The sequence below is a fragment of the Crassostrea angulata genome, chromosome 4 (assembly GCF_025612915.1).
Source record: "Crassostrea angulata isolate pt1a10 chromosome 4, ASM2561291v2, whole genome shotgun sequence".
NCBI lineage: Eukaryota > Metazoa > Mollusca > Bivalvia > Ostreida > Ostreidae > Magallana > Magallana angulata.
The window spans coordinates 36,053,641-36,079,260 of record NC_069114.1 but is presented as its reverse complement, the minus strand read 5'-3'; the positions used below and the strand labels follow the sequence as shown (position 1 = coordinate 36,079,260).

The window sequence follows — 25,620 nt, the reverse complement described above, 5'->3', positions numbered from 1 at the left end:
AAATAGTTATGTTATTATAAATTTAAATACAAAAATTGCTCTTCCTTTAATTATTATCTGTTTTGTGATTGTATAGGGCAAGGGAGAACGTCCACTTTTAAAATAAAGCATCATGCCTCGCCAGAAAAAAATCTTGCCTACAGAATTTATTTAAGAAAAGATGTTTATATTAACAAATGATCAAATGAAAGAGAATAAATGAATATATCTTTATTTATGTTGCAACCTTTTAACAAAATTTTGTTCACAAAATGACTATTGGATTGATTTGTTAAAGGTTAGTTTTATATGATAAATTTAGTATAATTATAAATAGAAGATCGTTATTTTCATTTTTATGCTGTATTTAAATGCACCTAGTAAATTTAATTTTACTGGCACATTTGTCTCAATTGAAATTCTTTTTGGTGATTTTTAAATAATATTTTCACCATTGCTTTACAAACAACTGATGGTATGATATATCTCTGTAGAATAATATCTACTACACGTACATAACTTGAGTTTCTCTACCAAATATTTGTTAAAAATGCATAGCAAACTTAACTTAAAATTTTCAACAATGTTAAAGATACTTCCAAAAATCGTTTTCTTTGTCTATGTAATGTTCATCTGAAATTTTTTAAAAAAAATTACAAGAAACATTGGTCTAGTTTTCTCTCTGCCATTAACCAACTTTCATCAGACAAGTTTAATCTCGCTATACGATACTTACAACAAGATTTTTATGTGGTGTCAAATCAGTGTAAAATGAGGACTTTTGCCCCCGTATCCAACAGAATAGGCCGTACGTATTAGTGTGACGCAAAAAGTTGGATGAGATTCGTATTGGTCACCATTGGTAGAAGTGTCGAAACGCGAATCGAACACAATCGTTGCAGCTCGAGTGAATTAGTCGATAATGCTGTCTTAAAACGCAAATAAAGGCATTTAAACTCCTTTTGGAAAAGAGTCATAACGCAAAAGAGGCATTAAAAACGCGTTATAACGCCTTTCTGCTAAATAACGCCTTTCAGGATTTTCAAGACAATTCAAGGCCAAAATGTAAGCTTTTCTTGAACTGACTTAATAAAAAAATTAATAATATGAGGTTGTTTGTGTGAATGTAAATTACAACCACAAGAACACTCATTACAATTCCTTTTTTAATCAGACTGCACAGCTACAGACTTATCTTGAGGATATAAAAATCAGAAAGAATGGCAATATTTTCCACTCTACAAACATTTGGTTAGAAAAAGGTCAAAGCTTGCCCTTTAATTATTTAGTAATCTAAAACAAATTTACAAAGAGGTAAAGCTTAGAAGAGGCAGCTTCAGACCTTCAGTATTTATCATTAAATTCCAATTTCTTTGATAGAGCAACAAAATAAGAAAAAAGCAGCTCTATTAAAGTTACGTAATGTCAGGGACCTTTACCTTTGTGCATCAACTCTATCATTATCCACGTAAAATAAATAAATATTGATGATTACTTACATGAAAGGCCTTTACGAAGTACAATAAAAAAAATTTAAATAGCAAAATTTTTGCATGAGATATTACAGTACCAAGCCATGGCATCATAGGTTCTCATTGATAAAACCAGCATTTAGGAGTACGGAGCGTGTCGCCCCATTAGCGACATTGATATTTTTTTCACGTTATTTAATTTCCACCCATCATTGAAAATCATACAGTCAGGCGAAAAAAAGTTAATGATTATGTAGGAACGGTAGAGGGTGTGAACCAACATTTTTTTTGACATTTGATTTTTTTTTTCAAAGGAGATAATTCAAAAGATGAAGAAAATGTAAAACCTTTAAAAGGATGTAGAAACCTTCGAATGTAATGGGTAATTATGCTGAAAAAGTGGACCGATGTCCGTGTTCTTTCTCTCGGGTATGCGTATCGAGCATGCACACGGCGACTTTAAGATGGGACCGGAATAGGTTCATGTATTTGTGAGGGAATTAAAAATTTGAACCAATGATGAATTCTTTGACAAGATTTTCGATTATTATCGGTGTGATTCTTTTGTTTAATGTGGAGAGACTAGTATCAGGCAAGTATTTTTTTTTAACTTTTAATATAAGAGTGTATAATCAATGTTCATTTTTTTTAATTATAATAACTTCAAAATTTAACTATGCTGAACCCATAGATAAATATTTTGATAAGTTGATTAAAACTTTTCAATGACATATATGCCTTAGTTTTCAACTGTTGTGAATAAATCCCATGGTGGGATCGCTTCTGCGAGTTGTCAAATACCATGTCAGAATACCAAGATAGTTTTTGAAAGCAGGGATTTTAACGTAGTTACGATGTTTTAAGATACAGCATTTAAAAAATGAACATTTGAAGATCTGATAAGTCGTAACAACGATGTGCTAAGTCGTATGCACAAGATAATAGCTATAGGAATTCAAACAACGTAAATGTATTAAGTTTTGTAATATTATAAGTGGTATAGACGGGATAGAAATTAGAAAATCGTAATTACGAGATTCAAAATTCTACAAGTGAGACATTATTCGTATGTATATAAGACATTATCTCATATTTGAGAAAAAATCCTTACGGAAACAGTTTTTTCATAAGAATTTAATTGTGCAAACATCCTCTTGATAGAAATTGATTTTTAAATAATCATTAAATGTATTATAAATTGTTTAAAAAATATTATGAATTATTAAAAAATGCTTTATTCTAGATGAACAGAAAACAATGTTCTTATGGTGTGTTCAGTGTAATTGTAGGACAATTACAGTAGCTGACCTTCTATCCCCTCCCTCATATTTTGGGTGAGAAATTCCCTTAGAGACAATTATTAACATCTTCAACTTCTATATGTAAGCTAGAGTAGTCGTAAAGGAATCTTTTTTTTAAAGACAGACGCGGAACGTAAAATTAATCCCCATGAAGACATTGGCCGCTATGTCTATTTAAAAGTAGATGGCGCTTGAACGGATAGTGGGAAAAGATCGTTTCTAAGTGTTATGGTTTTCCTTTTTTCAGGACTTTGTAAACTAAGTTAACATTTTAAAGATCCACTCCTTTTCTTATTGTCGCTACACGACCTTAATCAGATTGGAATTTTCTGAAATAAACAAATTCAGTCTATAAAAGTTACAACACACATGTATATTTTAAATAATATTTTAAAGATATTAATTCAAAAGGGGAAAAAATTAAGTTCACTTCCGGTTTGAAAATAACACAAGAGCACCCAAGTCGAAATTGCTTTGCAATGAGTAATGTCCTGTCGAGAATAATAGTTGTTTTTGCTTTTAGAAAAAGCGCATTAAAATGCTTACGATTTTTTTTATCTGTTTAATCATATATAAGTATGCTTTATTTTCTCCTATCTGCATAAATTGCACCTAAAGTCTGAAACTTGCGAATATCATTTCGTGGTGTAATGCGACTTTTTTTTCAGAAGACTAAGAATGTTTTGACCGTGTTTGAAAATGATTGCAAATCATGTAAGGGTCGCATGTACAATATTGGAGGATGCTGAAACTTATTGTTATAATTCAGATACATGTACTACTAAAGTAAACTTTTACAGAGACATGTCCCGCAGTTAAAACATAAAAGGATATTCGCACACAGCTAAAGATAGTTTTCAAATAGGTTGATTTCACAATAACACTAAATGGTAATAATAATGGATATTTACAGAAACTCAGTAAATATAAGTAAATTGTGCTCACAGTGCATGACGAGATAACAGTTTCAAGCTTGACAAATTTTCAAATTAATATCTTCATTAAAAAAGGTAGGTCATTATTTTTTAAAATGCAAGTCATTTATTGTTTACCTTGATTTTTTTAGAGGATGGCGGAAGGCTATTAATGGTGAAAAAAAAATATTATTTTCTTGTTTGATTAAATTGTTTGATAAAATCCTTTAACGCTTACTTCTTTGCGTACGAAAGATGTCAACTTTATGAACAAAAATCAAATACATTTGTTGGACCTCCCCACATTTATATACGAATCCCACCCAAAGATGAGATCAGGAACCTGTTGACACGAAACAAAGAGTTTTCGAATATAAAAAAATGATATACTATACATGTTTTTTTAATCTCGCTTAACAATAAACCCAGTCGCCTTTCATTTACACTAAAAAAAATTATAATTCCCTATATATTCAAATCTGCAAACAAAGCAAGAATACTTTCCTTACGATTGCCTGTATCTGGTGATTACAACTTATCATTTTTGGGAGTTGATTTTAATCAACTCTCCTATGCTGTTACTTAGACAAACCGAAAGTGAAACAGTGTTTGGACCTCAGCACAAATCATTGTTGCTGACAAGACTTAGTTCTTGAAAATAATTGATAAATTCGATGTAATGTATGCTTAAGCATTGTTTTTCAAGGAAACTTATTTATTAATACCTTGAAAATAGTCAGATTTTAAATGCTACGAACAATTTAAATATTTTTTGTAGTCGTTTGTATTCCTACGCCAGAGTTCAATAGTCTCGTTTAACTCGACGCTCGGCTGTCTCCTTAAATTCTTGTCGGAGATTTAAGGTGTCAGCCGAGCGTTTGGTTGAACGAGACTAGAGGTCAATATTGCTTGGATCCATACAATTTTCGAGAAATATTTCTATTACTGATACATGGTTTGATTGAATTAATTATATCTTTAAATATTTACATTCTACTGTGTTTTTCCATTAAATTTTGTGGTCTTCAAATGCTTCTAAATGCAGCAAGTAGTCAAAGGTCAAATTGACGAGTTTTATTATGACGTCACAAACGTTGAACGCTGTAAACTGCAACGTCACAAGCGAAAATCAAAGTTCACGCTTGTGGCTGTTACTGCGGTTCTTCCATTAATATTAACTTACCCTTAGGATAAGCAGTCTAGACGGACTCCCAAAACGAAGTCAACGGAAGTGAATTTCTGCAAGTATTTTGGACTCCGTTTTTGGGAGTCTACGCATGCGCACTTATACAAAAAATGGCGATTTTTCGATGAAAACATGGGGTCCACGAGAAATCAGCTTGCAAAGTGCTGCATGTGATGGCAGACTTCTAACATGTTTTAAAAGACCCAGGATATGATTTACTATCGATCGTATTTGCACGAAATAGGTGTTTATTTGCACTTAAGAAAGTTACTTATCTCCGAAGTTGGATGTTTGGACGATACTTAAAAAGTGATATTTTTGTGTTTTTCATGGAATTCTATCGTTACTAAAATGTAAATTGCATTAAATGGTACTTTCTTCGTAAGTACCTGTAAACATCTTGGTGTTATAGATGCGTGATGATCCCGTCAATAGGTGGATCCTCCTTCCTCGGTTGTTTCGGCGCTGTCCACTACAACCTCCAGAGGTGCGCCGACTGGGGTGATCAGCTCCCAGCCCAGGACCATCCAGCTATCCGCCTGTGAAATGATCTTACATTCACAATTGTCTCTCACTGTCTTCCCCACTGTCCCTCTCTTCTTCTCCACAACCATAGCGATGCTATTTTTGCCTCTCTGCTTAGTCGCCCTATGAGCTGTCTTCTCTCTAACCCGATAACTCCGATGACTCTCAGGGCTCGCCACAAGGATTGTCCAACAAAGCCCCGCGTGCCAACCTCCACTGGGAAACACCATACTCTCCACCCTCTCTCCTGACAATCTGCCACAAGCTCCTGATATTTTCCCATTTTCCGCTCATATGCGTCTTCCATTCTCTCCTCCCAAGGAACTGTCAGCTCCACTATAATGACCTGCCTACTTGCCAAAGACCAGATCACTATGTCAGGTCGCTTGTTGGTGGATGCTACTTCCGTTGGGAATTGCATTCTGGTTTTCAGGTCAGCTCGCATTTGCCAGTCTCCTGCCGTGCCAAGAAGTCCTCTACCCTCCCCAGTACTGCCTGTCTTCTCCCTCTCTCCTGCTCTTACAAAGTTGATGAACTTGAGCCGCTTGTCCTTTGGTGGTGGTCTCTTTCTGGCTTTTTCGAGAGAGTCTGCAAGCACCGAAAGTATCTGGTCATGCCGCCATGTATATCGGCCTTCAGACAATGCTACGGAGCATGATGACAATATATGCTCCAAATTTGCTGGTTTTCCACAAAGTTTGCAATTTGGGTCATCAGTTAAGCCCCATACTGCCAAATTTGTTGGACTTGGTAGCACATCATATACTGATCTTAGGAGAAACTGCAATCTGTTTGGCTCCATCGACCATATGTCATTCCAGGTCACTTTCCTCTGCCTTACTGCTTCCCAATTCACCCAGCTTCCTTGTTTCTTCATGCCTATTGCTTTAACCATTCTTGAGTCTTCCTCCATCACCCGGACTTCCTTTTGCACTAGCTTCCTTTGCACTCCTTTGCCTGCTGTTCTCCATCTGGTTGATGTAATTGTTCCCAGGCCCAGTCTTCCGACTGCTACATTTCCCACAATGTCTGCTTGCTTCAGGCGTAACTCTGCTTCCCGGACTGTGTCTTGAACAGACCACTTCCTGCCTGCACCTAGATTCACCCTGGCTCCGCGCACCTTCTCATCTTTACTGTCTCTAAGTGTTAGATGTTGTCGCACTTTGGTAACCTTGTATTCTTCGACAAGAGATGATAGCGGTAATTGTAGTTTAGTCCCTACACTGTAGAGTCCCACGCTACTAAAGCACTGTGGTATTGCTAGCCATCGGCGAAGGAATTTTGTAGTCAGGCGCTCCATAGCTTCTACCCGGGACATTTGTACATCGTACACCTGCAAAGGCCACAAAATCTGAGGGAGTACTCCATGCTGGTATATCCAGGTTTTGTATTTTCCTGGCAGCCCACTTTTGTCTATTGCGTCCATCCACTGTTGTAGTTGTTCTACAGTGTTGGTTGTGTTCTTGGTGTTCCTCAGTGTGTCATCAAAATACTTCCCCAGGCATTTCACTGGCTTCTCTGAGACTGATGGAATTATCTCCTGTCCAAGCTGGAAGTCGTAGTTTGTCACCCTTCCTTTCTTTAGCACCAGACTTCTAGACTTTGATGGTTTGATTTTCATCCTAGCCCAACTGATAAGCTCTTCTATTTCTTTGAGTGTCCATCTTGCTTCAATTGCAGTCTGAGTACTGATTGTCATATCATCCATGAATGCACGCACTGGTGGTTGACGTATGCCTGCTCTCAGCCATGGGCCTCTACTCATCTTCTCTGTTGATTTCACCAGTAGGTTCATAGCTGCTGGTATAGTATGACTGAATAGTATGACTGAGATTGTACAGCCAGTGACTATACCAACTTCTAGTCGTTGCCATGAGGTTGTGTAATCTCCAATGGAGAATCTCAACTCCAGTCTGTTGAAATATTCCTCTAATAGATGTCTTGTCTTTGCTGGAACATAATGTGTTACAATTTAAAGTCACCAAACACACAAATTGATAAGTGCATAAAGTAAAACGAAAAAGGCCCCGACTACTAACAAAAACTGGCTGCTTTAGCGATGATTAAAAACGTCTTATTTGTTTTGAAAAAATAGAATTGGTAGTTTAAAAACCTAGAAATTAAACGAATTGTCATTCTAGATACAATAACTCTTTAAATTAAACAGATAATTATCATCAAAACAATTATAATCGCTCGCGGCGTTTCCGATGTTAGTTAACCATATTAAATGCATAAATATTCAAGATAATTGAGTATTTAAACCTGAAAATGATGTAAATGAGACTATATTTCAACAAACAATGATAAATAATCATATCCAAGCATTTAATTTATTTCTAAAGAGTTATAGTTATGCGCGATCGAAGATATGGGTGAATTTTTCATTTTAAAAATTAATCTTACGTAATACAAGTAAACAGTTATGAACATTTGACATAAATATCACAAATAAACGTTCAGAAATGTTTTTGAAAGTTTAAAATCAATTTTTGTCGTGTTTTTGGCCAATTTTAGATATTCATTTAGAACTAAGGGGCATAACTCATACGTTGTTTACATTGGAAACGCCATTTTACCGCAATGCATGATGGAGCCAAAGACTTCGTTTTGGGAGTTAACTCCGTTTTGGGAGTCCCGTCTAGACTGATAAGATAGGAATTTTAAGGTATGAATCACGTTTGCAGACAAGGCAATAAGTTAAAAAATGTAAAAATAAGCCTTTGGAAGTATACACTCTCATAACTGCAGCGGTGTGTGCATACAAATTTTCATAATGCGCTAACGCGCGTTATTCAATTTGTATGCACACACCGCTGCAGTTATGAGAGTGAATACTTCAAAAAATCATGATTCAATGCTATAATATTATTACACATGATTCATATGGGGGTTTCTCGACATTCTTGTCGAAAAAGTAAAAAAAATTCATATTATAAAAATGTGCGTAATTCAAATTAGAAACTACATGTACTTGACATGCAATATACCATATCATTGATTTTAAAATAAATAAAGAGTGACGAAATGATCTCCCGTCAGTTCTTCAGTACTTTGATTTAATAAATGCGATATAATACCCGGTATCTTGCATAAATACGAATAATGTCTCATTTGTACAATTTTGTATCTCGTAATTACTATTTTCTATGTCGTTTATATGACACATAATGTCGTACGAAGTAAACTAATCGTTTGTAAGAATACTTTCCTTGCAACTAAGCATAATTGGTATTTACAACTTTTCTTGTCATGGTTAATAATAATAATAATCTACGTTGACATTTTCCCCATGAAGATACGTATGTATATGATAGCTCAATGTATTAAAAACAAAAATAAAAATAAAACTGTGTCGCTGTACAATGTCTTGTGTACAACGATATGGAAAAAATTTCATAAAATGTATAATACGGCAGGGCCAATTTAGGTGTGATGAATTATAGGAAAATCGAAGTTCTTAGTAAAATCTATAATTTTGCTTTTCAATTCATTCAATTCCATAATTTAAAAGCAACATGAACTGTGACCAGAATGCAACGTTTATTGTCCATTTTCAAAGTCTGATTAACACTTGAAACGTTGTTATTGTTGTTGATAAAAGCATTTTTGTTAACCAAATTTTTCCGAATATATCATATATAAGTCATTATTTTACATGCTTGACTTACAAAGAGATAATAATAAAACACACACACATATATTTTTACAAAATTTGTTGCCAAAAATGTTTTTATTTACAATAATATTAGTTTTATGAAAACATTGAATTAGAGTTTTAACTTGTTTGACACAAGTTATTTTGTCAAAATATCGATAATTTCTTTACCCCACATTATTTTATAAACAAATAATCATAAGACTCAAGTTTTGTTCACATAACAATGGCTTCTTACTTTGTATCTCGCTTGTAATTTTGACTTCTAAAAATTTTCGTGAATCATTCAAAATGCACAAGTGAACCATTTTATAGATAAAATTCAAAACTAAAATTCTGACCCAAAATCGGGTCTAGGTCCCTTTAAAAATGTACATCAAACTTAAAAAGTATATTACGTCATTCTTCGTCGCTCTCCAGTATGTGTCACTAATAAACAAAACCCAGGGTTTCTTCGTCGTACAAACAAAACTTATTCAATTCTCATCTTACGCTTTATTCAATTCATGGCTTTGCGGTAAACGTTAATAAACTTTATCGGGGCAAATCAAAGCATTTAATTAACTTTTTCTGAATTTCGCAGCGGGGCATCTCGTAACGCCTAAATTAATACTTGAATCAATTTAAGAATTTGAATAAGTAAACTCCTATTGCAAGGGTTTTCTGGTTTATCGCCGAAAATCGAGTACTCCTTTTTTGAGTACACCGATCAAATCTTTATCAATATTGCTGACTGAATAACTTATGTTTAAACATAATGGTAAAGGAGGGGTTGAAATTTTAAACGTGGGTGAATATTTATTTAAATAATACTCGCACATTTGTTAAATTAGGCGGAGAAACACTTGCTTTGCCAAAAAAGACATTAACTAGATTAATTATAGAAAATAGACCATAACACTTCTTCATTTCTTTCTGTTTAACTTTCCAATAATTCTAACACACAAAAATATGGACAAGTACTCAATTTAAAAAAAAACTTGTTCCGCTTTATTTGTTAAATGTGACAAAAGCAGAATACATTTTTTTATTGATCTATATTTATTTTTTTTTCTCAAAATAAAAAAAAAATATTTAAAAAATATTATAGAATACCTTTCAATGAAGCTTAAAAGCTTTTTTATAATGAAGATGTAATAAGAAAATGTTCATATCCATTCTTCCATCTAACTCTAGGTCAGGGGACGCGCTGCGACGGTACCGAACATGCGGGGACCAACGATCCAAACAACAAGAACAACGACCTGGACACGGATACAGGTGGGCCTATGCGCCTATCTACCTATTGTACATTGCTGCTGGTCTAACTAAATATATATAGGTGGGCCTATCTACCTATTGTACATTGCTGGTTTGACAAATGAAATAAGAAACAAATTGACACAAGCGGTGGTGGCTTTTCAAGCTAAAATTCATGCACAAATAGACCGTTTTACTGCAAAAATGATGTTTTAGCTAACTTTGAAGGCTGATTTAAGAATTACAAGCGCTAAATGAAAATTCGAAAAACTTAAAAATATGTATGGTAAAAGATGAATTTTTTCCCAGGAAATCGATCTCCTCTACAGGTCAATTCTTTTGTTATATACAAATGATCCTTTGATATGTTAATACACTGTAATACCATACACTGCATGTTATTCAATGCGATCTAGGAATCCCTCTTTATTTCTGTCTTTACTTCTTTTGCAAAGATGTAGTCCTTAACTTTGCCAGAAACTATATAACTATAACAAAAATTCTTAGATATGAAATTGTTAGATATGAACGATTATTAGGTTAAGAAAATTTTAGTATATTTTAGATTAAAACTTTGAACATTTTCCTATATCTTTATACAAAACTCTCCTTCTCAAAGAGGTCCAAATAGTCTATATACATGTATGGCCCAATCACCTGGTCCACACCACATCAAGAAGTTGCAAAGCAAAACATGCTAAATCTGTTTAACAACAAGTGATGCACGAAACACGCTGTAATAAAGATAAACGTCCCTTTGACGTTTAACTTAACAGAATAGACGCTTCTTTAACGTTTTTATTATAATAATTTTGAAAATATAATAAAATGCTGGCAAAAAAGACACATTTTTAAAACAAATCAATGACATGTTCTCTTTGTTAAGAGTACTAAAAACTTCCTACAAGTCATAAGTATTTTACAATCTTTTTATCTTATACAGTACATGTTAATTTATAATATTGTAGAAATTTATTACCCAAACCTTCTTATTTGTCAAATTCCATTCGATATTCTATCAAAATACTTGGCTTTTTTATTATCAATTAATTTAATTGAATTACTAGTATTCAGGCTTCTAATATCGTTCTGAGGATTCTATTTCAGTAAGATGGGGTTTTCTGTTCGACAGGGCTAGGGGTACTCCTTGATGCCACAGACAAAGAGTACATGACGGATTGCTGTGGGGTGATAGAGTCATGGCGGTTCTATGTCAAAACGAACACCGGTACTGTCGACCTGCAGGTTTGGAGGCCGGACGGGACAGGCTCATTCACCTTGGTGGGCAAGAATTCCCGGACCGTCAGCAGTAGGTTTAGTGGCCTGTTTCTGACCCCCTCTAACATGCATAATAGCCTGTGTCAACAAGCAAGAAATTATGTCAATATTCAATTAGTACAATATATATATATATATATATATATATATATATATATATATATATATATATATATATATATATATATATATATATATATATATATAAACAAATTGTTTAAGTCTATTGATGAGCCTGCAGGGCGAAAGCGCTGCAAAAAAAGTATGAGCATTGGAGTTGGTAGTGGGGTTTTTTTTATTTTGATTTATTCTATCTCGATACTTTGATAGCAAAAAATAATATGTAAATACTTGTATATCAAACTCGCTTTAAAACAATAGACTTGAAATGAACTACTACTTGTAGTACTTCTCATTTGGTTCTAAAATGTTGACAAATATATGAATTTCGTGCATTCAACTCTTTATAATAACATTCTTGATATTTTCATGGAAATGTATGTAGTGTTTTGCGTGTACTTTGTAGCGATAAACAATGAAATAACGTACCTAGTGCCCGTAAGTGAGAGAATTTCTGTTCTGGATGGAGATTATTTGGGCTTGTAAGTACTCGGTAAAGCGGTTAAATGATACGTTATTGATATGACAAAAAAATAATAACAAAACAGAGCAAAGAAAACAAACAAAAAAATACAGAACAAATCTCACCCTTCTATGTAACTAACGTACATTTTATAATGTGACCCGGCATTACACACGTAAATCTATGTATCCTTTTGATACACATTTGCGTTTTATGGATAATGGGGTTACATATTAATCTAAAAACTTATTCTTTGATTTTGTTCGTGATTTGTTGTTGAATCACTGCATATTACTGACCATGTACTGTAGCTATACCAGTGGAAACCCTATGATATCTCACAAACAAGAAGGCGGCGGGAACGATCGCTACACCTATTCCACTATAATAGGGGCCAAGAATGTAGGGGATTCTTTCGACTGGAGCGCCGCGACACCGGCCACGGAGTCCAGAACGTACGCCATCAGAGCCGATCTGGGACCAGGTAAATTCATGAACCCTTGCGTGCAAGGTTTTAGCACCATACAAATCTTTTAGGTGGTTACTGCATGTCATCTCCTTAAAATCATTCCTAGGCAAACTCTTGAATATTCCACCTACCGCTTTAGTATGGTGTTCCGATGGGGCCACTTCGACCTTCGCACTTTTGCCTTTAGGTCAAGGTGCAGGGGTGCGAAGTTGCGAAGGCGAAGGAGCGAAAGTGCGAGGATACGACGGCGAAGCGCGAAGATGCGAAGGTGAAGAAGCGATACTACTATCGCTCCTTCGCCATCGCAACTTCGCACTTTCGCCTTCGCATCTTCGCGCTTTCGCCTTCGCCTTTTTATAATCGTGGAGCTTTCTATCGTTAAAAAGACAATTTTAGCTGTATAAAATGACATCTGAGGCAGATGACGAACTTTTTAGAATTTATTTTCAACAGACTGCACAGATCCATACTTTTTTTTTGGGGGGGGGGGGGTCGATAGATAATTATATTTGTCGGAGGGGGAAGGGTTCCGAGACATATTTTGGAGATTTTATTATTATATAATTAGTAAAATTAAATTAAGTTATTAATATCAAATGTTCCGGGGGGCGGACCCCCCCCCCCTCCCCCTCTAGATCCATACATGAGCAAGGAGTGTCGCATAATGGCTTTAGAGCAAATCTGCACACTCTGTTTAACCAATATTGTAAAATTCAGTTTCAGTATGCTGCTTTGGGGCCCCTGTCTACTTGTTATATATAGATGGAACTCTTTCGAGAACCTTATCCATTTATGTGTAGAATTATCTGATTTTAATGGGGATATATTGTATAACATTTTACGTGGGGAATAGAACAAGCTACAATATTAAAAGAACACAAAACAGAAAGATTCCATTTGTTTATGGGCAAACTATGTGTGCGTGTGTGTGTGTAGTAGTAATCGCCTTTTGTGTTCGAGTTATGGGTCGAATATTTAAGTAGCTAACTGAAAAAAATAATTATATAACTTACCTTTTTCCTTATTTGTATAATTGTATCTTTTACTTACTTTTGCGTGTAGTTCTATATTGTTTGATTCTCTGTTTGGATTTTTTCCAATTGTAAATAATTTGTATTGTATGTGATATGTTTCTGCAAGCGGAGAAATAAGGATTAAATGAATGAAAGAACGGGCAGACCTAAATCAATATCCCCAATTTCAGTGAAAGCGGAGGACCATATTTATTTCAATTGTTATTGTTTTTCAATAGTGATAAACAATATTAATAAAATGATAATTATTTCAGTAATAGTCGTATTTCGATAGTGGTTGCAAAGTGGTTTTTATGATAAAACAAAAAGTGGTATACATTAATAGTTAAAAATGTTGTGTATAGAAAAGTGTGGTGTAAAATGTGCTAGTAAGATTTTCTTGTGCTATATTTCCTAATTCAGGGAACGCCCCAACGTTTACCAATCTCCCCAATACGCTGACACTGACTGACGACAGAGCGGCCAACACGCTGCTCTTCACCGTGTCCGTCAATGACGTCGACCCCCAGGACACACCCACACTGGTCGGCTTAACCACAATCATAGATTTCACGTTTAACGCAGCAAATGGTTTGTTGTTCCCTTATTAGTGTTATTTGTCTTTTTTGGTAGCAATTGGTTTTTGTTCTATCAGTGCAATTTGGCTTAAAAAAATTGCACCAATTAAAATAACTTTTTTAGCTCACCTGAGCTGAAAGCTCAAGTGAGCTATTCTGATCACATTTTGTCTGTCGTCTGTCTGTCCGTCTGTCCGTCCGTCCGTCTGTCCGTCCGTCCGTCTGTCCGTAAACTTTTCACATTTTCAACATCTTCTCAAGAACTACTAGGCCAATTTCAACCAAACTTGGCACAAATCATCCTTAGGCAAAGGGGATTCAAAGTTGTGAACATTAAGGGTCACACCCGTTTTCAAGGGGAGATAATTAGAAATTAATGAAAAATTTCGATACATTTTCAAAAATCTTCTTCTCAAGAACCAGAAAGCCAGGAAAGCTGAAACTTGAGTGGAAGCATCCTCAGGTAGTGTAGATTCAAAGTTGTGAAATTCATGACCCCCGGGGGTAGGGTGGGGCCACAATGGGGGGTCGAAGTTTTACATAGGAATATATAGAGTAAATCTTTAAAAATCTTCTTCTCAGAAACTAATCAGCCAGGAAAGCTGAAACTTGTGTGGAAGCATCCTCAGGTAGTGTAGATTCAAAGTTGTGAAAATCATGACCCCCGGGGGTAGGGTGGGGCCACAATGGGGGGTCGAAGTTTTACATAGGAATATATAGAGTAAATCTTTAAAAATCTTCTTCTCAGAAATAGGAAAGCTGAAACTTGTGTGGAAGCTTCCTCAGGTAGTGTAGATTCAAAGTTGTGAAAATCATGACCCCTGGGGGTAGGGTGGGGCCACAATGGGGTCGAAGTTTTACATAGGAATATATAGAGTAAATCTTTAAAAATCTTCTTCTCAGAAACTAATTAGCCAGGAAAGCTGAAACTTGTGTGGAAGCATCCTCAGGTAGTGTAGATTCAAAGTTGTGAAAATCATGACCCCTGGGGTTAGGTTGGGGCCACATTGGGGGGTCGAAGTTTTACATAGGAATATATAGAGTAAATCTTTAAAAATCTTCTTCTCAGAAACTAATTAGCCAGGAAAGCTGAAACTTGTGTGGAAGCATCCTCAGGTAGTGTAGATTCAAAGTTGTGAAAATCATGACCCCCAGGGGTAGGGTGGGGCCACAGTGGGGGGTAGAAGTTTTACATAGGAATATATAGAGTAAATCTTTAAAAATCTTCTTCTCAGAAACTAAACAGCCAGGAAAGCTTAAACTTGTGTGGAAGCATCCTCAGGTAGTGTAGATTCAAAGTTGTGAAAATCATGACCCCTGGGGTTAGGTTGGGGCCGCAATGGAGTGTCGAAGTTTTACATAGGAATATATAGAGTAAATCTTTAAAAATCTTCTTCTCAGAAACTAATCAGCCAGGAAAGCTGAAACTTGTGTGGAAGCATCCTCAGGTAGTGTAGATTCAAAGTTGTGAAAATCATGATCCCTAGGGGTAGGGTGAGGCCACATTGGGGGGGGGGGGTGTTAAAATTTTACATAGGAATATATAGAGTAAATCTTTAAAAATCTTCTTCTCAGAAACTAATCAGCCAGGAAAGCTGAAACTTGTGGGAAGTATCTTCAGGTAGTGTAGATTCAAAGTGTGAAAATCATGACCCCTGGGGGTAGGGTGAGGCCACATGGGGGGGGGGGGGTGTTAAAGTTTTACATAGGAATAAAGAGTAAATCTTTAAAAATCTTCTTCTCAGAAACTAATCAGCAAGATGATTCTTAATAATTGTTAAGACTTTGGCTCCAGGACAATTCTTTGGCCTCACAAGAAGGTTCAGAGTTTGATGTAGCAGAATATCCCATATATAAACAATTGTAAAGGATCTTTTTGAGAACTGCAATACTCAACATGTGATATGACTATAAAATTGAAGCAGGCAGCTATTTTTTCATTAGAATCTTTTTGTATTACTGTTTCGGGTTATTGCCCTTGATTTATTGATTCTTGATTATTTTAATTAATGCATCCACTGTTAACCAATTATTGTGATGATTATTTTTATACAATAATAAATATTCAATGTATATAAGTTGTTCTGCATAAGTAGTTTTGGGTTAGGCTGGATTAGTTTGTTTATTTTTGATTTCCAATTTTTAGATACTATGAATTATTTTAGGCCAGCACATATATAGGGACAGTGTCTATTGCTTTGTACCGAGCGACTGTTTGGGGTTAAACTTGAACAGGTACGGAGAGATTGAGGGTGTTAACATCCCTGGTCTATCTAATCTTCGTGTTTTTCTAACCAACAATACAGAATGTGTGGTCATTTCTGCCCTATATCGCATTAATACAAGTGTGCGGTCATACCTGCTTGTATTGGTGGTGATTGCGGCGCCTGCGTTAGGTTGAGCTGTTGGCGCAAATGTGCGGTCATCCCTGCTTGCGTTAACGTTGGTACCTGTTGAGTTGCGTAGGTGTGCGGTCATCCCTGCCTGCGTAACGTTGAGTCCCTATATATGTGCAGGAGCGGTGATTAAAGTCTGCTCTTGTAAATATTGGCAGCAATCAGGGCTATCCGAGTTCCAAGGGGGAAAAATGGATTTTATTTATACAGGATCTACATGTATTAATGTACATTGTCCAGATTGTATTATGACTCCATTAAGCTGACTTTATCATACCTGTTGTTCCTCAGGTGAGCGATGTGGCCCATGGGCCTCTTGTTATGCGTTTTGACAGTCTTAGAAAAAATGTCTGTGGACATTGTTATTTTCTTTAATATAGGAGAAGTAAAAAATACTGGAGCCCTTCCGGTAGGAACAACAGAGCTTCAATTTCGAGTCGACGATCAATGCAGTGGTACAACAGAAACATTGACTATTGTTGTTAACAATATTGTAAGTCTTCAGTTATAGCTATCGACGATCAATGCAGTGGTACAATAGAAACATTGACTATTGTTGTTACCAATATTGTAAGTCTTCAGTTATAACTATCGACGATCAATGCAGTGGTACAACAGAAACATTGACTATTGTTGTAAACAATATTGTAAGTCTTCAGTTATAACTATCGACGATCAATGCAGTGGTACAACAGAAACATTGACTATTGTTGTTAACAATATTGTAAGTCTTCAGTTATAGCTATCGCAGGCCAAAATCACAAAAAACCAGTTTCACAAGCAATGAACTATGTTTATCGACTTTTAACTGTAGCTTACGAACCGCAAAATATAGTTAGCGATTCTTTATCTCTACTTTTGATCGTTAAAACCATATTTAACGGTTGTAAAATATAGTTTACGAATGCAAATCTAGTAAGCTTTTCTGTGTGTGAATAAATGTTAACAATAGATTTTGTTTATAAATATAGGTTCAAATTTGTAAACTATAAATTACACTCATTAACTTTAATCAGGAGTTGTTAATCATAGTTTCACAAATCTTGGAACAATAATTATCAGATAAACTATGCTTTGTGATCTCAGTTATTTTCAGTATTTATTATACTTTTACACTTTTGGAGCATAGGTGATCGCATTAATTTTGGTAAACCTTGGTTAACAGATGTTAAATATAGTAAAACGGGGTTTATCGATCGTTAACTATAGTTTACGAACCATAAACTCTGACTAGTTAACTGTTAACTATAGTTTACAAGGCGTAAATTTTAGTTAATGATTCGTTAAATGTAGCTGTCAACTGTAAAACCTTATTCAACGGTTGTAAACTATAGAATACGAATGCAAAGTTTATCTCTTAATGTAAATAAAAGTTCAAAATAGATTTGCTGATGAATATAGTTTCCCATCCGTAAACTATAATTTATGTTTCTTAACTATAGACAAGAGTTGTAAATCATAGTTTCAGTCGTTAAACTATATTTATCAGATGAACCGTTTGTAAATTTTGCGATATCAAATAGTTGTTTTCGGTGTTTATTAAGAATAGTTTTACACTTTTGTAACAGATAATGGCGTAACTATGGCGTAAAGATGTGAAATTAGATTTACGTTGTTTACTACAGTTTTTTGTCTGTAAACTACAGTTTACAACCGATAAACCTAGTTAATCGGCTGTGAAACTATGTTTAACTAATTTTTGCGAATTTGGCGTGCCATTTGTAGCAACCGGTGCTTCAATGTTTATACCGTCCCCGTCATAAACCTTATCCCTCGATGTTTTGACTGACCCGTTATACACAGTCATGTATATCTCGATGTTTTGTTCGACCCCGTTATATATCTCAGCCTTCAATGTATTGTCCGACCCCGTTATATATCTCAGCCTTCAATGTATTGTTCGACCCCGTTATATATCTCAGCCTTCAATGTATTGTCCGACCCCGTTATATATCTCAGTCTTCAATGTTTTGTCCGACCCCGTTATATATCTCAGTCTTCAATGTTTTGTCCGACCCCGTTATATATCTCAGTCTTCAATGTTTTGTCTGACCCCATTGTAAATCCCTCGATGTTTTGACTGATCCTGTTATATATCACAGCCCCCGGTGATCACCAACCTGCCCTCCACCTACGACATTTCCGAGGACCAGACGGCAGAGCAGCTATTGTACACCCTGACGGTGACCGACGGCTCACTCAGTGACCGAGTCACGTGTTCGACCGACTCCATCACCCCCTCCACCGACAACTTCTTCGTCAGACTGATCGCTGGAACTACAGGTAAACATGTAATCCACCATTGCCATATAATGTGTGAAATTTAGACAATAACCTGAGCTTGCTCTTTGGCTCTCTTAAAATGTAGTTTTTTCTTATAATACTATACTAAATAGAAAAAAACGTACAGGCTTTTCTTTATTTTTAAAAACCGACAAATTCTAAATTAAAGTATACTTTGTGGTCAAATATATATATGATAGAAATCAGTCTAAACACAACATATTTTGTCATGTCGCATAGACATTTTACCTGATGTAACGCCCAGAACATGATAAATAACGAAATAAATACTTTGGACAATTACCCACAATTACAACAATTTTAATTTTTTTTAGCAAATTACGGTTTTGAAATCAGATAAAATTTATGTACCAGTTTACTATCTTCCATGACGTAAGTCTTATAGTAACATAATGGGGTTGATAAATGACATTGTCTATGCCTAGCTACCCAGTAGTCCCGTGAGTTCTATTGTAGTATGAGGGGATTTGTTTTGTAGATTCTTACGGAGTGTACGTGAAGGCTTTACCCTCCCTTTCCTACGATTCCGTCCGTCAGTACGCGGTACTGATCAGCTGTACAGATACCAAGACACCAGTCACAGACACACTCACCATCTTTGTCACCAAGAACAACCCGCCATCCTTTGACAACCTACCAGGTAAACATACATCTGCCAGTTTAATTGAAACTTACGATTTTTTTTAATCACAAGTACCTGCAAGGTTGAACGTGCAGACTTCAATTGTACTACAAATGTATTAATATAATCAGGGATTTAGGTAAACTGTTACTTATCAAGTGACTCAAAAGTTACCAGGCGCAATAAAACATGCCAGGAATTCAAAAATATTTCACTGGGCTGGATCAGTGGATAGTCGTGGCCAATTTTAGACTTCATTGTATATCAATCTCGTTGCAAAGAGGGGCTCCATCTTACTTTACTTTATGAAAGTTCATTGCTAAAAATATCATTATCATTTGGAATCAAGGTACCTGGGCTTTGATAGTAAATTGTTTACAATTAAGCCTCCATGGCACTAAAATAGTTTTAATAACAAAAGTTGAAATCTAATGAGAATAAAAATATCATATCAGCTACCAAAACAGTGATATCATCAAGTACGACAACCGGAAGTACCGTGTACACAGTAACAGCCACTGATTCAGATTCCCCGCAGCTGTACTTCAATATGACGTGTGTTCCGGTCACATGTCCATTCGTTATTCACCACTGTAAGTAATATTCAATATTCACAAAATTTCTCTCTCTCTCTCTCTCTCTCTCTCTCTCTCTCTCTCTCTTTCTTCTTCTTCTTCTTCTTCTTCTTCTTCTTCTTCTTCTTCTTCTTCTCTCTTATGATTATTTTTCGATTCTTTATAATACACATAGTGTAAATGATAATGTGTTGAGGAAAGAATCGAGGAATAAAAGTCGAATGCGTTAACCTTTCATGCAAAACATAAAAAACATTGAATTTTAAAGCTGGAGAAATTCTGGCCACCTCCGATCTGACGTCACACACAGTGCCGGGGTACGACCTGTACATTTACGTCAACGACGGCAAAACTCTGGTTGGGCCCCGTACTCTAACCGTCATTATTTCAGGTAGCAAGCATTAATCAAAAAATTACTATAATAAAATTGTTTATCACGTTTTTTAAGTTCTTATGTGTAGAAGAAGGTATTGTTCATTTAAATAATTTTAGGAATAAATACAGCGCCGACGATAACAAACCTCCCATTGTCCTCAGCATTGTCAGTACCAGAAAATGGCGGCCTTTCCGCTTCCGTTTACCAGGTTTCTGTGACGGATGTGGACGTTGGTCAGACCCATACTTTCTATGCATCGTACAGCCCTAGCACTGGCTCATCACTTTTTTCAATGAATCCAACGAGTAAGTTATTTTGTTTGTATATCTTTAAGAGAATGTCAAAGAGGAGTGATACACTGTGATTTCATGATTTTTATTAACATTAATTTTCATCGAATATCAATTATCCTAGATTTTTTGTTGTTGAGTTGATCCACAAAAAGAAATGTTCATTAAAGTGCAATTTCTAACAACATACTGCTTTAATATGATAATATATTGTTCACAACTTGACAAATCCTTGAACCTGTGATTTCCGTATTTGTATCCACAAAAATTGATACCAAGAAATATTCATGAAACCACAGTAAATTTTTTTACCGTACAGTTGTATTGTTACAGCTGGGTTGATTTCTACGTCTTCAACTCAGGCGATTAACTACGAGGCGCTTGGAGCTTCAGGGAGGAGCTATGTGATAACTGTTACAGTAACTGATGGTTTCGACACCGCCACTCAGTCACTCTCTGTCGCTATCACAGATCAGAACGAGGCTCCGGTCTTTGGAAAAGCGTCGTACGCTATTTCTGGAAACGAAGGAAACGTAATGAAACAGAACACTGCTACATTGTACATTAATAAATCTACAATTTTGAAATGATTATTCTTAATGATATCTATGTGCTTACCGTCTGGGTTCCTTTTTCTGAATTAGGCGGGAACAACAGTTGGGGATCCCTCCTTTGACGTCACCGATCCTGATGCTGGCGCAACAAAAGCTTTTTCTATTGACTGTCCTTCGTTTGTAATAAATTCAAACAGCGGCGTGGTAACGTTTAGGTAATTGTAAATTTTTTTCAATTTTTCTCGATGCAAATGATGTTATCAATACGTATTATTATACTTCCATGTTAAATAATGAAATCTGATTGGTTTAGACGCAGTTAATAATCCGTTCTATTACCCTCAGCGTTAGCAACACACTTGCGCGTACATTATGCGCATACGGTTCGCTGTATAATTTTTGTCATTCCTATGTAAAAGCAGTAAATTTTCTTTAAAATTAAGATCTTTAGTATAATAAGATCAATAATGCCTGTTTAAACTTCGCATCGGTTGACAATGGTTCCTTCGGGGTGTCAAATTCAATTGTTTCCCTCCCAAACAGGCACTATTTATATGAAGTGACCTTTCCTATTGACAGTCATGACTATGACCTAGATGTGGCAGGCACCGCCCCCTCTGTCACGTGCATTGTGACAGTATCTGATGGTGACCTCACAGACACCGCCTCATTGGTCATCACTATCAATGACGTTAATGACCACACGCCTAGATTCACTAGCGCCACCTTCACGTTTTATGCCCAGCCAAACACCGGAGTGGGTACAGCACTTGGTTTTATAACGGCTTCCGATAATGACGCCGGGGCTTTTGGTTGGTTTATATTCAGAAAATTTTTAGTTTCATCACTATGTGACAAGTCATATCTTAACTTTTTTGTGTTATGTGTTATTATATTATTTATTTTTTATCATAAATAAAACAGCTTCGTAATTGTTAATGTAATTACAAGTAAAATGACATTTTTAAAATTTATTTAATCAAGATTTTGATATTCAAAATGGGACAAAAAAATTATGTGTTATATGACTACTTTTGCTTAAGTATTGTAGCGGATATATTTGATTATGTTTCCGGTATTTAGGAACTATTTCCTACACTCTGGACCAGACTGGACTAGGATTCGAGTACTTTGGAGTCAAACATGACGGGGAATTCTACGTCAAGAGCAGCTTACTACTCTTCTCCTCCGGGACCACATTATCTCTGTCAACTGTCGTCAAAGATTCGGGGGGACTCCAGGGTCAGAACTTTTTTTGATGTATTTTTCAATCACTCAAGTTTGCCATTAGAGGTCGGTTGCTGAAATTACTAACTAAAAACTATTTACAAGATTATGACCGGTAAATCGTGGGTAAATAATCGCTTCATATAAAAGTTGGTTTCAAGTTTTTCAAAGTTATCGTAATAGAATGATGTGTAGAACTATTCCTATTCAGATTATCTTAATCTATTTATCAATGTATAATAATGTTATCTACTTATCTAGACACCGCCGCGGTGACTGTAATTATCCCAGAATCCACCACGGCTGCACCAACCACCACCACAGATCGTCACGTGACTTTTTGGATGGACCCGCGGAACATTGCCTGGGTTACGGTGGCGGTGATATTGTTTACTGGACTATTTCTGTTCTGTGCATATCTCATAGTTCGATTTGGAAACTTCGCCTTTTTCCATAATTTTTTCAAACCGAGGTAATTTTTTGTCGATTTTCAGTATATGATAGACTTTCGCAAGATATATTTTGAGACGCAATGATTAAGTTTGTTTATTGTTGTTTCCATTCCCAGCAAAGTGACAGCAAAAAGACTCTCGTTAGAAATAGTTTGGCATGCTTTGATTTAGCTCGTTTAATTTTGTTTCCATTTGCAGCCAAGTGACAGCGAAAAAATGGCCTACACACAGAAAAACAAGAATAAGGTGTAAGCCTAAAACTTTATCATATTGTTTAAATAGAATCTCAACAGTATTGTCTTAATAGAATATGATTCTCTACAATATTTAGTCTAAATTGAAAAATAAAAACAATAAAGTTCTCTGATTTGACGATGGTGTATCGACAAGAAGCAGTATGGTGATAACATATTTTTCTGAGCAGAAGTGCCAATATTGAGTTTTACCATTAAATTGCCACACCTTTCTGTTTAGATTCAAAGAATCCATCAAAGGATAGATGGGAACCATGGCGGGCGCATTCAACCGAATACCTGTAAGTTTTATCTCTTGATTCAATTCCTGCTTGTACATTGTTGGCTGAATTGTTTATTTAATAATAAATATTTTTTAATTTAAATTATATTATTGTGATTGTATAGGGCAAGGGAGAACGTCTACTAATTTGATATGAAGAATAATCTCTCGTCAAAGAACAAATGGATTATGTATATGAATCTTGCCTACAGAATTTATTAAGGAAAGGGTTGTTATATTTGCAAATGATTAAATAAAAAGAAAAATAGATATAAATATATATTCATTTATGTTGTAACACTTTAACAAAATTGTATTCATTACATGACTTTTGGATTACTTTGTTTAAATTAAAGTAAGTTTAATATGATAGTACATGTATTATTATAAATGCGAGATTGTTATTCACTTGATGTTTATTTTTATATTGTATCTTTTCGTATTTAAATGCACCTAGTAAATTCAAATTTACTGGAACATCTGTCTCAAATGAAATTCTTTTGGTGATTTTCTGTATATCCAGTATTATATGAGAACAGTACAATGTAGGTGTTTTCAGAGTTGTACCGTTGGTGAATTTAAAATCCACCGCATTTGGTCGCCATCGGTGAACTTTGTTAGTCAGTGGCAACCAAGTGATGCCTTTTGTAGCAATTTTACCTGTAATAACTATGAGCAATTTTTATTATACTCAAATAAATGGTAGTCTTTGGTTATACTTTGTAACCAGTTATAACCATCTGATTATATAAAATAGAGGGTTAAAAAGTATCCTCCATTAAGTTTCATCAAAAAGCTTATTTTAATGGTTTATTTTAACTCAAACAAAAGAGGTCATAACAATACGAAACTTTTATGACAATTCTATTCCAACTTATATTAAGACACAATTGAATACTACAAGATTACTATCCATCAATGCAAACATCAAATATCTATCGTAAAATTTATTTAACAAATTCAGCAAAAGTATATATCACACACTATCTAATATTTCTGGGTACGGGGGCAAACTCTAATAAGCCTGCATTTGTTTTAATTCGTATTCAAAATATTCTATGCAACAAAATATCAAACCAGTTATTATTTACATGAGTATCAATAGGTTTCTTATTGCCCAATCTAATTAAAATTAGATGTTAGATACGCATGCTTACTCGCTACACATAGCGAGTAAGCGAGCGGATCTAACATCTCATTTTAATTAGATTTCTTACTGCCTGACATAATGAATTGCATAATGTAAGTAAGTAAATAATTTATTATAATGACATGTGTATAGAACATCATTACAACATTCCTTTAACAAACATAACTTCAATACACCCGGCCCAACGGACCTATAAGTCACTTTCAAACTGTTACAATATGTGAATAAATTTTACATGTTTTAGGAGCAAGATGGTTTTGTCAAGTTTTTCTGTTTTAAATTGTATAATTCATTAATAAAATAAGCGATTTTGGCGGGAATAGTTACATATTAGGTCAACAAATAGAGTACTATCATTTGCATTATTTTGACTTACAAATAAATCATATCCAATTTTATAAAATAAATGTCTTCTCTGATTATTAAAGAATAGATAAAATTGAATGTAATAAAAATGCTTTTCAATTTCGATTTCGTTAAGATCACATAGGTTACATATTCTGTCCTCTACCGGTTTTCCTCTGTAGCGACCTGTATCAATCCTTAGGGGGAGACCACCACATCTAAACATTGCCAATTTTGATCTGATGGGTTTTGGGAGATCTAGCGTAATGTATTTTTCGACTGTGTTGTTGGGTTTTAAAAGGATATATGTACGAAGTTTGGTACACTTGGGATATCTTTGTGCCATTTATGTCACCTTCTAAACTTTTGCTTAAGCTCTAGGATTGCTGATTGATTTAGTGGTGACCGATTGCTACCATTTGGAACCATTTGTAGATTTTGGTGAGCGAACTTGCCGAAGGTAACAATCTGGTGAACCCAGTATTGGTGTACAGTCAATTAATGCTGTGCTATATTTCTGTGCAACAATATTTACTATGTGTACATTACTTGAGTTTCTCTACTAAATGTTAGATGTTATACCTTTGCAAACTTACCTTTAAATTACCAACAATATTA

The 25,620-nt window shown here is 35.2% G+C and overlaps 1 protein-coding gene across 1 annotated transcript; it reads left to right on the top strand.

The window, feature by feature from the left end:
* Nucleotides 1-1,818: 1,818 nt before the first annotated feature.
* On the top strand, nt 1,819-25,475 carry LOC128182371 (protocadherin Fat 4-like). Its single transcript, XM_052850973.1, has 20 exons — nt 1,819-2,043; nt 10,212-10,295; nt 11,407-11,583; nt 12,079-12,154; nt 12,447-12,619; nt 14,041-14,208; nt 16,972-17,084; nt 18,694-18,874; nt 19,374-19,535; nt 19,973-20,110; nt 20,361-20,483; nt 20,585-20,773; nt 21,092-21,291; nt 21,403-21,527; nt 21,892-22,124; nt 22,396-22,554; nt 22,801-23,011; nt 23,190-23,239; nt 23,466-23,526; nt 23,633-25,475. The coding sequence occupies exons 1-20, from the start codon at nt 1,968-1,970 to the stop codon at nt 23,652-23,654; spliced, it is 2,721 nt and encodes a 906-aa protein (XP_052706933.1). The 5' UTR covers nt 1,819-1,967; the 3' UTR covers nt 23,655-25,475.
* Nucleotides 25,476-25,620: the final 145 nt, after the last annotated feature.

Excerpts from the sequence above, each read along its gene's own strand:
- LOC128182371 (XM_052850973.1), top strand. The coding sequence starts at position 1,968 with ATGATGAATTCTTTGACAAGATTTTCGATTATTATCGGTGTGATTCTT. Across the intron at positions 19,536-19,972 it reads ATCCTTTGACAACCTACCAG|CTACCAAAACAGTGATATCA; the intron begins GTAAACATACAT and ends ATATCATATCAG. Across the intron at positions 23,240-23,465 it reads CAGAAAAACAAGAATAAGGT|ATTCAAAGAATCCATCAAAG; the intron begins GTAAGCCTAAAA and ends CTTTCTGTTTAG.